The sequence below is a fragment of the Ursus arctos genome, unplaced genomic scaffold, assembly GCF_023065955.2.
Source record: "Ursus arctos isolate Adak ecotype North America unplaced genomic scaffold, UrsArc2.0 scaffold_5, whole genome shotgun sequence".
In the NCBI taxonomy this organism is placed as follows: Eukaryota; Metazoa; Chordata; class Mammalia; order Carnivora; family Ursidae; genus Ursus; species Ursus arctos.
Window position 1 is genome coordinate 7,964,149 of NW_026623067.1, and position 19,033 is coordinate 7,983,181.

The 19,033-nt window shown below is 35.6% G+C and overlaps 1 protein-coding gene across 1 annotated transcript; it reads right to left on the reverse strand.

The window, feature by feature from the left end:
- Positions 1-945: 945 nt before the first annotated feature.
- LOC113261881 (olfactory receptor 6M1-like) lies at positions 946-1,902 on the reverse strand. Its single transcript, XM_026508197.3, has one exon. It carries the CDS (start codon positions 1,900-1,902, stop codon positions 946-948), a length of 957 nt encoding a protein of 318 aa, XP_026363982.3.
- Between the last annotated feature and the right edge of the window lie 17,131 nt (positions 1,903-19,033).

Consider the following 19,033-nt stretch of genomic DNA (forward strand, 5'->3'; position numbering starts at 1 on the left):
AATGATTTTTTCCTGGCTTATGCAAAAAAAATGTTCCATTCTTTGTCCTTGAAAAATCCATATCTGTTACTTGCTCCTTCCCTGTGTTTGCTCCTTAATTACCATCTGTTGTGTAGTCCTTCCTTTAAAGTAAGTGTAGTAGATTTTTCTAATAGTAACACTGAATTATGAAATACTTGAAGATACTGTGGAACATATACATCCGTAAGTACTTTCTTTAGAAGCTTTTAATCTAAATAGAAATGACATAAATAAAACTGAACTGAAGAATAAAGAAAAATTAGTAAAGTATATGTCATTCCAATGTAAGACAAAATTTCAGCCCATTAAAAGATTTAAATCCTATTCTGAGTTGGAATTCCTGTATATCTGCGTGTGTTTTGGGTGCAGAAATGTTCTAAAACCTTTTTTTTCCATATCTATTATATATAAATATGTATTTCCATCCAAGTGATATCTGAAATAGAGTTCTTAGTGAATACTACTACTTCTATTACTCCTACCGACCATTATATTTATTACCAACTGGAAATGAAAATTTCAATTATTGACACAAATTTTTCAAAATCTAACATGCATGAGAAACTAGAATATTTTATTATCAAGTTAAAATACTTCCATATGGGGCGCCTGGGTGGCACAGCGGTTAAGCGTCTGCCTTCGGCTCAGGGCGTGATCCCGGCGTGGTCGGATCGAGCCCCACATCAGGCTCCTCCTCTGTGAGCCTGCTTCTTCCTCTCCCACTCCCCCTGCCTGTGTTCCCTCTCTCGCTGACTGTCTCTATCCTGTCGAATAAATAAATAAATAAAATCTTAAAAAAAAATAAAAAAAAATAAAATACTTCCATAACCAAAACTATCATTAATTTACATACTTCATGGGACATTTCTAGAATCGTTGATGAAGCTGAGGATCACAGGAGTAAGATGATTCTAAAAGATCATGTCACTTGGACCTCATCTGATGGAGGAAGTTCTGGCCCTTGGCCAAGCTGTCCTTCAGTGCATCTTTCATGGTTTCATTCCGTAGACTGAAGATGAAGGGGTTCAGGAGTGGTGTGATGACAGTAGAGAGGATAAAGAGGATCTTGTTAAGATGCAAGCTGCTCTTCTGGGAGGGCCGGACATAGATAAAAATGGAGATCCCATAGCCCATGGAGACCACAGTGAAGTGAGACGCACAGGTGGCAAAGGCTTTGCGTTGACCTTGTCCTGAGGGTATCTTCAGAATGGTGGAGATGATGTAAACATAGGAGACCACGGTGAGGGAGAGGGAGCTGAGGAGCAGGACAAGAGAGGTGAGGAAGTCCAAGAGTTCAATGACACGGATGTCAGCACAGGCCAAGTGGAGGAGGGGGGCACTGTCACAGAAAAAGTGATCGATCACATTGGGGCCACAGTATGGAAGCCCAGCCTTAAGGATAGTGGATGGGAGAAGGAGGAGAAAGCCACCCACCCATGAGAGGATAACAAGATGCACACAGAGTGAGCTGGTCATAATCACAGGGTACTGAAGGGGGCTGCAAATGGCCACATAGCGATCATAGGACATGACTGCAAAAATGATGAACTCCGTGCATCCAGAAAGGAAGTAGAAATAGTACTGGGTGAAGCATCCACCAAATGAAATGCTCTTTCTCTCTGACAGGAAATCTGCCAGCATCTTGGGAACAGCAGAGGTGGTAGTTAATACTTCACTGAAAGAGAGATTGCTGAGGAAGAAATACATGGGTGAGTGAAGCCTGTAATCCAGGAGAATCAGGGTAATGATGAGGGTGTTTCCAAGGACTGTCACCAAATAGGCCAATAAAAAAATCAAGAACAGGAGGACCCCAAGGGCTCTAGTCGTTGGCATTCCCATAAGAATAAACTCAGTCACCAATGTCCAATTGCCTGTTTCCATGTTTATGCCTCTTTTTACTATAAAGAGAGTGATAGCAGAAAAAAAAAAAAGGTATGGTGAATCATTCATTAAATTAAGAAATTTAAAAGAAATTTAAAATAAATTATTTTAGCAACATTTTTTCTAGCAAAGTTGATCAAAAGAACAGATATTATAATTTGATATAACATATCCTTCAAAAATCCAGCTTCTTATGATGCCTGGGTGGCTCAGTGGGTTAAGCATCTCCCAGTGGGTTAGGTTATGATCCCAGAGTCCTGGGATCGAGTCCTGTGTGGGACTCCATTCTCAGTGGGAAGTCCGCTTCTCCCTGTCTCTGTTGCTCCCCCTGCTGAAGCTCTCTCTCTCTATCTCCAGATATCTCAACAAATATAAATAAATAAATAAATAAATAAATAAATAAATAAATAAATAATAATCTTTAAAAAATCAGCTTCTTTTCTTTCTATATTCTGTAAATCTTTGCAAAGTTATGTTTAATTTATAATTACAATTATATGTTTTCTCAATAAGAATTTTGTCATGTAAGTGTTCTGACAAAATACACCAATGAAATATTTAGTTGTTGCCTCTAAATATAAAAACAGTTTATTTCCAGTGCTTATCTTATAAGATCTGGGATGTCTAGATGTTGAAAGCACACATAGAGGGTACAGACTCCAGCTCCAAGTCAATGGTGCAGTTTGGTTTGAGAGACACAGTGGACAGTGCGCAGAAATGGCAGCCAGGTTTTCCCACCTGTGACTCTGGCACTCCAAATGCCAGTTAAGGTGGAAAAATATGTGAATTAGCTTATCCTCCTTTGTATATTTAATATTACCTTTTTACGTTTTTATTTAAATTCCAATTGTCTCTATAGATTTCAACTAGTCCTTCCTTTGTAGCCCTTCTTTTTCATTGCACTGTACTAAATCCTGTCAAAATGAATCTCTTCTTAAAATTTTTGTATTGTAAAGAATTATACAATAATGTGCTAATATTCATAAGAGTTTGATAATTATTCAATTATGTTTTTAAATATTATATTTGATGGACAAGGTAATGATTACAGGTTTGTGTCTGAATTAATTACAGAAAAGGAATAAAAAACTTACAATGAGTTGGCAGAAGAAGTACACAAAGGTTCCTCAAGTTTGACAAATAATCATATAAAAAATAAGCACAATAGTATATCTAGAGGTACATAACGTAACTTGGACAGAAGTTAGAGTTACCAAAAGTGACTTCCTCCACACACACACACACACACACACACACACACGCATAAAATGTGGGATAAAAATAAACCTAATTGTCTTTTGATATAACAAAATAAACAACAACAACAAAAAATGCACAAAAAGCATTTTGAAAATAATAATCATAAATCTGAGCAATAAGAATTGTACCAATAAATATTAAAATATTCCCTGGTACTGTTATTCATCTAATATAAAACCAGTACATTTGTCAGAAACACACACAACATAAAATGGCTCAAGATGTAAAAAATATAAGCACTGGTATAAATATTTTAGGAAAAACTTGTGAGAAACTGAAATATGTGGTACCATATTAATGGTAGAAAAATCATTATCAAAGCAAGGGACACAAAATTAGATAAAAAATGGATCAAAATGTCATGAAACTATATGACATGAACGATCACATCAAATTTAAGGGAGACAACTTTTAGAAATAGAAGCAGAAATGAAAAAAAACATGGCAATAAGAGAATTTGACACAATATTTTCTATATGTTTCAAAGGGAATTAAATAAAGAATTAATTATATGAGTATTAGTAGAATAAAGTAATTGGAAATAAATTCTAGGAAATGTCTGTAATATTACAAATGGAATATAGAACAAATCCATTAATTGGAATCGATACTGCAAAATTATTTATAACTAAGATTCAATTATAACTAAAAGGTAGGATTTGATTTAAGTTCAGAAATGGCCAAAATATGGAAAATATAATGTCTAATTTTTAAAGACTCTATTTTTAAGCAATAAAATAAATATGATTTCACAGTATCAGCTAGTATACTAGACAGAGGAAAACACTGTAAGATAAATCACCCCAACGTTATAAACGCCCATATAAGTAGTTTATTTAATTCTGTAGAGTAGGTATAAGGAAAGAATCTTAACTGACCAGTGATATTCAGATGGGGCATACTTGGGCACCTGGGTGGCTCAGTTGTTTAAGTGTCCACTCAGGTCATGATCCCAGGACCAGGCTGCCTGTTCAGTGGGGAGTCTGCTTCTCCCTCTGCCTCTGCTCCTGCTCTTGCTCTCTCAAATCCATAAATAAAATCTTAAAAGAATAAAATGGGCCATACTCTATCTGTAATCCACAAAGTCAAATTCCTTTTAAGAACTGATTGTCAGAATACATAATACAGTGAGCATTACAAGGAAATGTGAAGTAGACAGAAGACCAAGACTAACAAATGTATATTTAATAATTTTAGTGACAGCAACAAGTGAGGCAGTGTTCTTCATAATCTGATTTCAGAAAACATGCATCAGTATCAGAAATAGAGGTGAGAGAGAGAGAGAGAGCAAGGGAGTGAGACAGAGGGAGAGGGAGAGAGGGAGGGAGGGAGAGTGAGAGACAGAAAGAGAGGGAGGGACAGAGGGAGGGAGAGGGATGGAGAGATCAATGAAGAGAGAGAGGGAGGGAGGGGAAGAGAAAGAGAAGAAGAAGCTCTCTCAGAATAGATAAGAAATAAGATTGATATAAAAGTTGGAACAGCTATTTGATGAATGTGCCTTGAAGTAAACCTAGACATTGAATGTTTGGGTTGGGGTTCAGGAAACTAATGAGGCAAAGTAGATACTACAGAAATGAAGCAATGTTTGAAATCCTGAAGAAAAATACGTGAGAGTATGGAAGTTTATTTCTCATTAAATTGAATCAGTCCTGACTTTCTTACAACAAAATCTCAAATTAAGACCTAATCATACAATGTACTAACTTCCCTATCATCTCAGTTTCAAACAAATGTAAACTATGAAATGTGGGTACATTTGCTCTCACTGGACAAACTTTTACACAAAAAAATACCTTTAGGAAGTCCCCCATCTTCTCTCCAACACAGAAAACTTCTTTCTCTATCACCCCATCGTCCTGTCTTACAAGAAGTGCCCCCTGCCCAATAAAAATGATTTAGATGAAGGAAAAGCAGAAGAAATGCCCATCTTTGTGCCACTTTTTTCCTTTTGAAACTCAGCTCTTGGGCTCAGGAACTGGGGTTCCATAAAAACTGTTCTGTCCCACCCCTTGTGGTGACAACATAATACAGGATAAGTCCCCAGTCCCAGACCTTCTGCAGAAATAGTTTCAGAGGTTGGAACAGTTTTGAAAGCAGCTCCTCAGCCTATAAGCCCCCAGGGAGCATAGCTGGGTGGGGCGGGGCCATGTTCTCACTCTCTCTGTGTTCCTGAAACTTTAATGAGTGTAATCCTCTGTGACTCCAATATGCAGAGAACACTTTGCTTTCCCAGAGGAGTTTAAAGAATAAAAGGATGACATATTTCAAAAAAAAGTAATTGTTTTCTGTGCAAACGTGGCTGAAACTTTTTAGGTAAAATATTGTTATCTCTGAATAAGGTGTCCTCTGAAATCAAGAATATATGTACTCCATTATTACTTTTTTTATTTCTTTTCGGTGGATGACTCTGGTTTACATGCAATCATGATTTCCCACATGAACCTGTCTAATAAATATGAAAGATTTATTCATCAAACAGAATCGGATTACTTCACTAGAAGCCTACATGAGGGAGGGAGAAATATTGATGAACATGTTGTTCACTGCAAAAAGAGCCCGGGTCAGGGGCAGGTTCCAATGGACACCCAAAATAATTCTCTGTGTGTGTGAGGATGGGGTTCTCAAATTGATGAATCCATTTTGTTACCTTTTTTTTTCCAGAGAAAGGACATTTTTTTTTCATTTCCTTTTTGTTCCTTTATGTATTTGTGGTAGGTCTGCTTGTATGTATATTGGATCTTACACTATTTTATTTCCACATTTTTTCATCTCTTATTTCCAATTAATGCTCAATGTGCACTGTATTCTTGTTCTGGCAGGAATTATTTTCTGGGATTCAAAAATAATATTTTCTTTCAACACTGTTAGATTTACAAATATAATTTCTTCTTCCACAAATGCCTCTCTGTCCCTTTTTCCTTTAGGTAAAATGAAATAGACATTTAAAGCCTAATATAATGTCCATCTTTTTTGTGTTCTCTCTGACTGAACATATGATTACCTTTCCTGACTTGTAGGGTCCTCTGCAGATTACAAATATACTCTTATACACACTCTGCTCTTAGTCTACGTCACAAGTATAGCTATCCCTTTCTCAAATCCTTAGTGAACTTATTCGGAATAAATACTTTTTTCACCTCGGATATTTTAACACAGTACAGTGGCATAGGTTGGTCGTTGAAAGTATTTTGTGAGTGTTTGAATGGATGAATGAATGAATGCATGGAAGAATGAATGAATGAATATGGGAAATTGACAGTACTGGCTGTAATTCATGAACAGTAGCAAAATCTGTAAGAATCATTACTTTTCTTAAAGAAGATTATAATGAAACTTCCACGCTGTGGATTGGAAATTAACAAAGACTATATCCAAAAACTATGTATAATTTTGAGGCTATCACGTTATTGAAGGACAAATAAGAAACTGGTTTCATACAATTTATTCTAGAAATTAACATTATGAGCAGATGTTATGACCTTAGAATTTACTCTCAATGTGCAGTATCTGAGAAGATGATTTACATAATTTAGAGGAACAGTTGATAAATCATGCACAGACAAAGGCACTGTGAGGAACTATTGCATTTTATAGCTTCTTTTGAGGCAGAAGAGAATGCTTAGGCTTTCTCTACCTCAATCCCTCCCTTCATGCAAACCAAAATACTTCTCATTTGTAGAAGTGATATTTGGAAGCTGTGAATTATGAAGATTCTCTCAGTTTAGGGCTCCATAGGAGCCAATATGTGTCCTTCTTTGTTCCATGTTTTCCTCGTCTTCAAGGTGTAATTTAACACAATCCCCTTGAAAGGGGTTTTGTTACTACTCCACTGCCCACCAACCCATTCCAGCTCCATGGCTGTGACTTCAGAATCCCATCAAGTAACCATCAGGCTGGGTTGTCACACAGGTTCAGGTTTCTTGTGTGTTACTCATATCTGTCCAAACAGAATGTTATGCATAAGGGCATGAACCACACCTAACATTCACTACTGTTATGCTCAACATCTAGCACAGTGATCAATAATCACTATAATGATTGCTAGTACAAATTCCCACACAATTCCACATAAATCTCACGTAATCAGAAAGGAAAGAATCTATCAAATACTTAAATTGAAAAAGCAACGAAGATGCATGAAATATAACTTTGTTTTTTTTATAATAATATTTTTTATTATATTGTTAGTCACCATACAGTACATCCCTGGTTTTTGATGTAAAGTTCAATGATTCATTAGTTGCGTATAACACCCAGTGCACCATGCAATACGTGCCCTCCTTATGACTTCGAAGAAAGAAAGGAAATATATCCGTAATTTGAAAATACAAATCCTTATTATAATTATAAACATAATTTAATAGACATGAAAGTTAATTTTAGCAGTAATAATTATATACTGTTTTATTATGTGCTTTTTCCCCATGACCCTACGTAATAAACTATACCCTTTGTGTCTATTCCACATGTTTAAAATTATTCATAATTAACTTACAGAGATGGTATTGGAGATGGATCTTATCTGTCACAGTTGCCCAATTTCCTTTTTTTTTTCAGAGTTTTAATTTTTTTAATAATAATATTTCATTATATTATGTTAGTCAACATACAGTACATCCCTAGTTTTTGATGTAAAGTTCCATGATTCATTAGTTGCGTATAACACCCAGTGCACCATGCAATACTTGCCCTCCTTAATACTCATCACCAGCCTATCCCATTCCCTCACCCCCTCCCTTCTGAAACCCTCAGTTTGTTTCCCAGAGCCCATAATCTCTCATGGTTCATTCCCCCTTCTGTTTACCCCCATTCTTCTTCCCTTTCTTCTCCTACCGATCTTCCTACTTCTTATGTTCCATAAATGAGTGAAACCATATGATAATTGTCTTTCCCTGCTTGACTTATTTGGCTTAGCATTATCTCCTCCAGTCCCATCCATGTTGCTGCAAATGTTGGGTAATCGTTCCTTCTGATGGCTGAGGAATATTCCATTGTATATATGGACCACATCTTCTTAATCCAGTCATCTGTTGAAGGGCATCTCAGATCCTTCCACGATTTAGCTATTGTGGACAATGCTATGAACATTGGGTTGCATATGGCCCTTCTCCTCACTACGTCTATATCTTTGGGGTAAATACCCAGTAGTGCAATTGCTGGATCATAGGGTAGCTAAATTTTTAACTTTTTAAGTACCTCCACACTGTTTTCCACAGTGGCTGTACCAACTTGCATTCCCACCCACAGAGTAAGAGGGATCCCCTTTCTCCACATCCTCTCCAACATTTGTTGTTTCCTGCCTTGTCAATTTCTGCCATTCTAACTGGCTAAGGTGGTATCTCAATGTGGTTTTGATTTGAATTTCCCTGATGGCTAATGATGTTGAACATTTTTCCTTATGTCTGTTAGCCATTTGTATGGAAAAAATAATATAAGCATGAAAGGTTCTCTTCTAAAAAATAATGGGACAATAGACATGGAGGGGACTCAAATGATTTCTTGAGAGATCAATGTTGGGCTAGAACAGTGTCATGACAATTGAAGAGAATGATGGCAGCTCTCAGCATTTTAACATGTGAAGATATGTGACAGAATAAATTCAAGAAGAGGAAAAGAGAATAAAGCAGAGGTGGTGAAAATGTGAACACCGAACAACATACAATGTAATTTGGCTTGATAAAGAAAAGAAATGATAAAAGCTTGATTAAAATATTTTTGAATGCCATTTAACAAAATAAAAAAATAAGGCAATGAGTACACAATTTTAAATGAATAGATTTTCTCATTCATTATTTTGTATGTCCCCAAAATCAGAAATAGTCATAAAATATATTTGTGTATCATTATCTTTTTATAAAGTACATTGCACTTATATGTAGGATAGCATAACCTCATTTGTCACACTCAGGAATTCTTGGGTTCTGCCAGTTGTCTCAGCAAATCATTAACATTGATTCTTTTTATCATCAGCATTATCTAATTAGGCAATCAAAAATATGCTTATCCCCCAAAGAAGACAATAAGTGACACATTTGGTAATTAATTTCTTAAACTCATTTGCCTCAGCCTTCCCTTCTGTTGCCTATGTTCAGCATAGGGAGTAAGAATTCAAGAGAAAAAATGCAGAGTAGGAGACACCAGACTTTATTATCCACAACCACCCCCCCACACACATATACAGCAACTAGCTAAGAAAAATAAACACAGATAAAATAATCAAATAAAAATATATCTTGGAGGGCTCAAAAGTCCAATTCAAAATTTACAGCCATATAGTGGACCAATATGAAGAATAGCCACACAGAAAGGACAACTGGAAGACATCTGGAGATGTCTGGAAAAGGCTAGAAATATGAAGGAAGAGGGGACCAGTATTAAGTCATGCAGCAGGTGTCATTGTCAACCCCAGTGGCTTCCTCTGCAGTAGACCCTAACAGACTTTGTTTTTGTGGACCTCCCCAAACCCCACAATAGCTACAGACAGAGGACCATGTTGTGTTTTCATCAAACCACAGTTGCTTGCTTTGCAGAGGACACTGGCAGGTCTCATGTCTGAGGTAACCAGTAGTCATTGCTGGGAGATGCAGCTCTGCTCCATCATCCCAGAAGGAACTGCTATTGTGCCACCCCGGGAAAAGTGCTGTGAATGCCCATAGCCATGAGTATCCCATGAACCCCAAATTCTCAGCTCAACTATGTATACTTGGGTGCCAAACTCTAGCTCTGTGTCACCTCCTCATGTCCCCATCCTCCAGACTTCAGCTACACAGTTTCTCCTTATGTGCCCGTGTTTCAGGCAGCACTACAAAAGCCACTGCAAACTAGTCAGGGCCCCAGACTCCAGGACTGTTGTCACTCTGTGAGCACCCATGCCCCAGTCACAGCTCTGTGGCTGCTTCACCCATCAGACACTGGTGCAACCACCACTGAGAAAATCTCAAACAAACAACCTATTTATGACTCAAGGAACTAGAGAATGAGCAATTTAAGCCCAAAGTTATCACAAGGAAGGGATAGCAAAGATCAGTAAAGAAATTAGTTGAATGGAGATGAGAAAAACAATAGAAATATGAAATTGACAAAACTTTAGTTAGACCAAAAAGAAAAGAATATGCAAATAAAGAAAATCAGATTTGAAAGAGGAGCCATTACAACTTACAGGGAAGATATACAAATGGATCATAAAAGACTTATGGATACTTACATGCCAGCAAATTGGTTTATGTATAAGACTAAGATAAACTCCTAGAAACATGTAACCTGCCAAGATTAAATCATGAGAAATTGAAAATCCGAGCAAACAGATAACTAGTGAAAGATACTGAATTAGTAATCAAAAAACATGGGGCGCCTGGGTGGCACAGCGGTTAAGCGTCTGCCTTCAGCTCAGGGCGTGATCCCAGCGTTCTGGGATCGAGTCCCACATCAGGCTCCTCCGTTATGAGCCTGCTTCTTCCTCTCCCACTCCCCCTGCTTGTGTTCCCTCTCTCGCTGGCTGTCTCTATCTCTGTCAAATAAATAAATAAAATCTTAAAAAAAAAAAAAAACAAAGCCCAAGAACAGTTTGATTCACTCATGAATTCTACCAATCATGTCCAGAATAATTAGCATCAATGCTTCTCCAACTCTTCCAAAATATTGAAAATGAAGGAATCCTTCAAAATCATTTTATCATGGCCACACTGTATTTACACCAAACCCCAAAGTAGTCTACAAGAATGGAAATTACATGTTAATATGATTAATGAAAATAGATACAGTATACACAACAAAATACAAGCAAATGGAATGCACATCATATCAAATGAATCACACACCACAGCCAATTAAAATACATCTCTGGAAAACAAGAACGGTTTAAAATATGTAAATCAATAAATATGATTATCCATCCATGAAGGAGGAGGACATTTTGTGATTTGGACAACCTGGAAGAACCGGGAAGTCATTACATTAGATAAAACAAGCCAGCGATAGAAAGGCAAATAACACATGTATCAGTAAGATGTAGAATCTACAAATAGAAACAGAAACAAAAAAAGGAAAACTCAGAAAATGAGAGTAGAATGGTGGATGTCAGGGGCTGGGAGGTAGGGGAAATGGGGATATATTGTTCAAAGGGTACACATTTGGTGTTATTCAATGAAAAAATTCCAAGGATCTAATAACTAATATACAACATACTTAATATAGCTAATGTTACTATATTGCATAATGACACTTGCTAAAAGAGTATTCTCAACCATTCTTCACTAAAAACAAACACAAAATAAAATGTTAATTGTGTGGCAATAAAATTGTAATTATCTTGACTGTGGTAATTATTTCACAACATAAATGTATATATATTTATATATATGTATGCAAATATACCAATCACATTGCAATATTTAAAAATATATAAAAATATATATTGTCAATTATATCTCATTAAACATAATTACAACAAATATATAGATATAGATATAGATATAGATGATATAGATATGCATTGTTCTCCTTAAGCTGAGAATCTTCTCTTCAAATATGTGTGATGTGCATGTGTGTGTACATGTTTGCATTTATTATTTGGGGGACCATTCAAATGCTTTATGGCTATTCTTACAAAAAGTTGCTCTTGGTATCCTTTCTTGCTTTTCCTAGTTTTACTGAGATATAACTGACATATAACACTTGTAAGCTTAGGGTGTGTAGTATGATTATTTGATATACTTACATATCGCAAAACAGTAAGTTTGGTTAACACCATACTTTACTTCACATAATTAACCTCCTTTCTAAAATCTTACTGTTTAATCAGTAAAGATATTGAGCCTCACAGGAACTAACTTATGTCACTCATCTTAAACCTCAACTTAGTATCAGTACTTGCTCTCAGAGTAGACATACTCATCAAAAGTTGGAATCACATTCCTGACCCCCCAGATTCAAGTGGAAGGAAGAGCCATGGAAAGTTTATCTTATTTCAAACTGAAAGAAGAAGAAACGAAAAAGTTGAAGACATTGATAACCAGGAAAGGAACTTAATCAGTATTAAAGATCTCCCATTTGGGAATCTGGGTGTTCCAGTCAGTTAAGCAGCCCACTCTAATTTGTCTCAGGTCATGATCTCCGTGTCTTGGGATCTAGCTCCATGCTCAGTGGGGAGTCTGCTTAAGGATTCTCTCTTACCCTCTTCTTCTGACCCTCTCCCTATTCATGCTTTCTCTCTCAAATAAAAAGAAATAAATCTTTTTACAAAATCTCCTAATAAATGAGAGTCCAGGGTCAGATGGTTTCACAGGCAAATTCTACCAAAAAAAAATTTTTAATGTTTTTTATTATATTATGTTACTCACCATACAGAACATCCTTGGTTTCTGATGTAAAGTTCTATGATTCATTAGTTGCGTATAACACCCAGTGCACCATGCAATACGTGCCCTCCTTACTACCCATCACCAGTCTATCCCATTCCCCCACCCCCCTCCCCTCTGAAGCCCTCAGTTTGTTTCTCAGAGTCCATAGTCTCTCATGCTTTATTCCCCCTTCCGATTAATCCCCCTTTCTTTATCCCTTTCATCCCCTACCGATCTTCCTAGTTCTTATGTTCCCTAGATGAGAGAAATCATATGATAATTGTCTTTCTCTGCTTGACTTATTTCACTTAGCATTATCTCCTCCAGTCCCATCCATGTTGCAGCAAATGTTGAGAACTCATTCTTTCTGATTGCTGAGTAATATTCCATTGTATATATGGACCACAGCGTCTTAATCCAGTCATCTGTTGAAGGGCATCTCGGCTCCTTCCATGATTTAGCTATTGTGGACAATGCTGTTATGAACATTGGGGTGCATATGGCCCTTCTCTTCACTACATCTGTATCTTTGCAAAATTTTTTTAAACTTATTTTATTTAGATTTAATTAGTTCACGTATAGTGTATTATTAATTTCAAGTGTAGAGTCCAGTAATTCATTAGCTGCATATAACACTCAGTGTTATATCACCTCACATCTATCTATGTATCTATCTATTATCATATATATAATATATATATATACATATATATATATATATATAAAATATATTCTTTATCCATTCATCAGTTGATGGAAATTTGGGCTCTTCCCATAACTCGGCTATTCTTGATAGTGCTGCTATAAACACTGGGTTGTGCAATCCCTTTGGATCAGCCTTTTTGTATCTTTTGGTAAATACCTAGTAGTGCAATTGCTGTGTCATTTGGATAGTTCCATTTTTAACTTTTTGAGGAACCTCCATACTGTTTTCTGAGTGGCTACAACAGTTTGCCTTTCCACCAACAGTGTTAACAGGGTTCCCCATCCACCTCATCATAGCTAACACATATTATTTCTTCTGTTGTTAATTTTAGCCATTCTGACAGTTGTGAGGTGATACTTCATTGTACTTTTGAATTGTATTTCCCTGATAATAAGTGATGTTAGCATCTTTTCATGTGACTTTCAGGCATTTGCATGTTCTCTGTGAAAACATTTCTACTCATATTTTCTGCCCATTTTTTAACTGGATCATTTGTTTTGGGGGTATAATCCTATTCTTATAACTTCAAACCTTCTGCTTTTACTCACATTTGTACTCAGCATGAATGCATAACCAAGCATCTTCACCCCAAGAAAGTGAAACAGGGATAAAAATCCTTTCTCCAATTTTTTCTCAGTGTATTCTAGTTCCAGAATTCTGTTAGTTTATAATTTTCATTCACATCCTAATTACTAGTTTAATCTAAAAGGGTTTATGCATTTAAATACTTTTCATTATCTTATGAGATTGAGGGGCTTTTTTTTTAATCATCAATTACTTCAAAAGTCTGCTTTAGAAATGGTGAGTGATGACATCGTACTTGAACATATCTTAAGCTTTCCAGTATTGTATGTCTTTATGGCATTGGCACTTCGTAATGATTCTCTTTGAACTTTTGTTGTATAACACACTTTAACTTTTTTCCCCTTATCTATGTTCTCCTCTACCACCTTCTCCACTTAGTAATCTAATTTCTTTTTTTCTTTTTTTATTATAATATTTTTTATTATATTATGTTAATCACCATACAGTATATCCCTGCTTTTTGATGTAAAGTTCCATGATTCATTAGTTGCATATAACACCCAGTGCAGCATGCAATATGTGCCCTCTTTACTACCCATCACCAACCTATCCCGTTCCCCCACCGCCCTCCCCTCTGAAGCCCTGTTTGTTTCTCAGAGTCCATAGTCTCTAGTGCTTCATTCCCCCTTCTGATTAACCCCTTCTTCTTCCCTTTCTTCTCCTACCAATCTTCCTAGTTCTTGTGTCCCATAGATGAGAGAAACCATGTAATAATTGTCTTTCTCTGCTTGACTTATTTCTAATTTCTGTTCATAAATTTAAAGACCTTGAACTCTGACCCTTCTAGTTGACTTAAATTCCACATTTATTTGTTCTCTTGAATTCATCACATGCACACTTGGTTTTTCCTTAGGCACCTAAAACTACACATTTACAGAATAGTGTTACATTTCTTTTCCCAATATAGTATGTTTCTCACATCATTCACCAATCTGTTAATTAATCCATTAATACTGTCCTTACTGAGGTGGTCTTACAGGAAATGAGCTCGATATTTTAGATACAATATTAATAGATCAAACATCGTTCCAGGTCCCCTTTAAAGTTTAGCTTATTTATTGGATACCTGGGTAGCTCAATTGTTAAGCATCTGCCTTTGGCTCAGGTCATGATCCCAGAGTCCTGGAATCGAACCCCACATCAACCTCCATGCACAGCGTGAAGCCTGCTTCTTCCTCTCCCACTCCCCCTGCTTGTGCTCCCTCTCTTGCTGTCTCTCTCTCTCTCTGTCAAATAAATAAATAAATAAATAAATAAATAAATAAATAAAATCTTTAAAGTTTAGCTTCTTTGGGAAAACTGATGCTACAGATTAACGCAAATATTATGCCTTAAAATACAATAAAAGTATAATGCATTTGCATAGAGACCACTGTAGCTAAGAATCTGGTTATGTTTATAGAAGATTTATTCAGATCACCTGAGGCTTTAGACTGGTAAATGTGGTAAATTGTGTAGTGAGAAAATTCCAGACAAAGAGAAATTAGATGTACTAACTATACGTTGAAAAATTTAAAGATATGTAAACAACTAAAGAAATTCCAATATAGATGGCAAGGGGAATGAGACAGAGAATAAGGACCTAGAAAAAAGAGAAAATGATTACAAAGGGCTACCAAAATTTTATAATTCATCCTACATAGTATAAAATACAACAAATTATTTGATAAGGATCGTTTATTAAACACTGAAAGCAAGAACAGATTATCATGGCTTTTTATCTGAATTACCAAATATCTGCATGATTGGAAACCATCAGTCTATTGATTAGGGTATACTTTAAGTATAGTTTCTGTTTCTATATATGTAACCACTTCTCTTACCTGTAAAAGGATAACTTGTCATGATGAAATATTTTGAGAGAACATCATTCAAACATTTCAGTTTTCCTTCCTTTCCCCTATGATCCTCTGCATTATTTTTTATGCTGGTTAATTGAATTTAAATAAAAAAAATAAAAACAAAACAAACTTTTCATTTTTTCTGGTTTCTATCATTTTTTCCAGATTTTTATTTTTATTTTTATTTTATTTTTTTTTTTTAAAGATTTTATTTATTTATTTGACAGAGATAGAGACGGCCAGCGAGAGAGGGAACACAAGCAGGGGGAATGGGAGAGGAAGAAGCAGGCTCATAGCGGAGGAGCCTGACGTGGGGCTCGATCCCATAACGTCGGGATCACGCCCTGAGCCGAAGGCAGACGCTTAACCGCTGTGCCACCCAGGCGCCCCAAGATTTTTTTTTTTTTAAATTTAAAATCTATTAGGGGCACTTGGTGACTCAGATGGTTAAGCATCTGCCTTTGGCTCAGGTCATGATCCAGGGATCAAGCCCCTGCATCATGGACTCCTTGTTCAGTGGGAAGCCTGATTCTTCCTCTCCCTCTCCCCCTTTCCCTACTGGTGCTCTTTCTCTCTCTCTCTCACTCAAATACATAAATAAAACATTTAAAAAATAAAAAATAATAAAATCATTTAATAAATATATTATGTATTATTAATTTCAAAGGTAGAGATTAGTGATTCATCAATCGCATATTCAAACATTTCTTAAGTACAGAAAAACATTTTCCATACTCTATATCCAAAAACACAAATTAACATGTGTGTAAATTTTTTTAACACATTTATGTCTTTTCACTCTGACTGAATTATAACTTCTGATGCAAGCATCATTTCTCAGTGACTCAGAATATGTTTAAGCACCCAATACATTTTAATAATTTACATTGAAATAATAATTTATAATATATAAGTTCAAATTTCAATACCCTTTAACACTTTATATGGTTTGTCTTATATGAATTATATAAACTAAATACCACAAATGAGCAATAACATCACATTCCTCATATTATTGTTAAAAGGGTAAGAGAGATAATATATGGAAAAATTTTTAACAAAACACCTAATACATAAGTATTCAAAAATTACAAATACTTATGCTAATTATAATGATGTTAAAATTACCAACTTTGTTCTAACTCAATAACAGTAAATTGCACTGTATACTTTTATTAATTAATTTTGGTCCAAAGCACATCCATATGGGTAGCTATTTCTTTTTTTGGTGGGGGAGGGGGCGGGGTACATATTTTATGGAAGTTTTTGTTGTTGTTCACTTTGTCAAACTTGGGGAAATGACTTCTCATTTAATTATAGCTGTTTTTATGTATGTACATATGTATATATTTTTCCCTGCAGACCACTTATCTGAGAAGCCCTGCCTCCAGGGGAGAAGCAATGATGAACTCAAGCTGTAATCCTCTTTCCAAATTGCAGTGACTTAGAGATATGATCTTCGAAATTTCATAGTCTTAATTTTCTGTCCTACAAGGCAAGGGGAGAAGACCCATCCTTCCCAGACTAAGCTGTTATAAACTGTTCTATAGTCATCAATATATTCTACACCCCTTCTTTCCCAAAATTCTAAGACTGTCAGAAAAAGCAGCAACAACAACAAAAACAGCAACAACAACAACAAGAGTAACCGATTTATAGAAGTGATTCCAACTATGGATCTCATCCAAGCCATGTAGCTTAACAAGGGAGACACCTTGTTCAATTCTAAAAAGATTAATGTAAACATTGATACACAGTGTGATGCATACTTCAGCAGGTAAGTAGAGAAGAAACAATACAGTTAACCCTTGAACACTTTGTCTTTTTTTTTTTTAATGGTATGTTCTCTTCTCTAGCTCACTTTATTGTAAGAATACTGTATATAATACATACAACATGCAGGATATGTGTTAATCACTGTTTATGGTATCAGTAAGGCTTCCTGTCAATTTTTGGCCAATAGGAGTTAAGTTTTCGGGGAGTCAAAAATTATAATGGATTATGAATTGCAGGAGGGATCTACACCTCTAACGCCTGCTTTGTTCAACGGTCAACTGTATTATTTTCTTTAAACTGTTTTTTTCCCAACTCATTTATTTTTTCTCATCTTCCTTATTACTATGATTTCTTCCTCTCTCCCACCTCTTCCTTTCCTTTAGCTGAAGCATTATGCAAAATTTTGCAGTTAACCAAATGGGCCTTGAAGTGTCTTCACTTGATGGTTCAGTTCCTGCCATTCCTGCAGCTTTCAGTCTTTCTCATAGTGCTCTCTCAAGGTGCCCATTGTTTTCTCAAATTCAAACCACCTTTTATGTAACTACATAAAGAATTTGTCCCAGTGATGCCCGTTAGTCCAAAATCATCTTTCTCTTCTCCAAATGTGTCACATTTTCTTTTCTTTGGCACAATAATAGAAAAACAATCTGATTAAAGTCCTTCACCTAATGTCAACATATTAAAAATGTGGTATCTTGATAATTACTTAATTCATGTGATACAATTCTAAAAAATCATTTTAAGGAATCACAGAGAAAATACCAACTTGGATACAAAATGAGGGCATATTTAACCTTTTCATTTTTAATTACGTATGTCAGAAAGTCATTACTGTCCCTGGTCCATTAAATGTATAATAATGAAATGAATGAAAGAAGGAATTAATATTTTGATTCAGAAAGAAGAGCAAACCTAAGTCAAAAAAAACAGAATATTATCTCACTTCTACCACTGAACCTCTATGGACCCTTACAAATTTTAGCTCCCCACTCCAAGCCTCACTCATCAGTCTACAAAAGAATAATAATAAAACATTTGTTTAAAATTAGCTCTCAAGCATCTCTTAATATTGAACTTCTATGTGTCTTGTAATAAGGGATATGAAATGTCTCATGACTCTTAACCTGTGCTTTTTGTCCTGAATCACCTAGATATATGGAGCAATATACACACTCCCAAATAATCAGCTCAGTGAGTAAGTAAAAAAGCTCTTCTCTGCACCATGTTGCTGTTTGTTTATTTGTTAAACTGCTTGCTAACCATATACTCTTTCTGACTGAATTCTAAGATAAACAGTAAATAGTGATCAATTAAGTTATATTTCATCCTCTCCCTAATGCTTGTAAGACCTGTGATAACCTCATTCACTCTGGAGCCTGATTTCTTATAAAGATTACATTACACTGATTTCATATTGTTAGAAACTGATTTGGTAATGTGGAGGCTGGAGCCTGTGAGTCAGGAGTCATGAACATTTTGGAAAATATTTCTGTTATGTAATTTTGTTCACTGATTCTTGAATATTTTCGTTCCACATGTAAAATAATACAATTAGCACAAAAGGTGCTTTTTAAAAAAAATATATAGAATTAAATTTTACTAAAACTCTGTTAGCATCTCAAAGA

What these genes read in the sequence shown, in the direction of transcription:
- LOC113261881 (XM_026508197.3), bottom strand. Translation starts at nt 1,902, where the DNA reads ATGGAAACAGGCAATTGGACATTGGTGACTGAGTTTATTCTTATGGGA.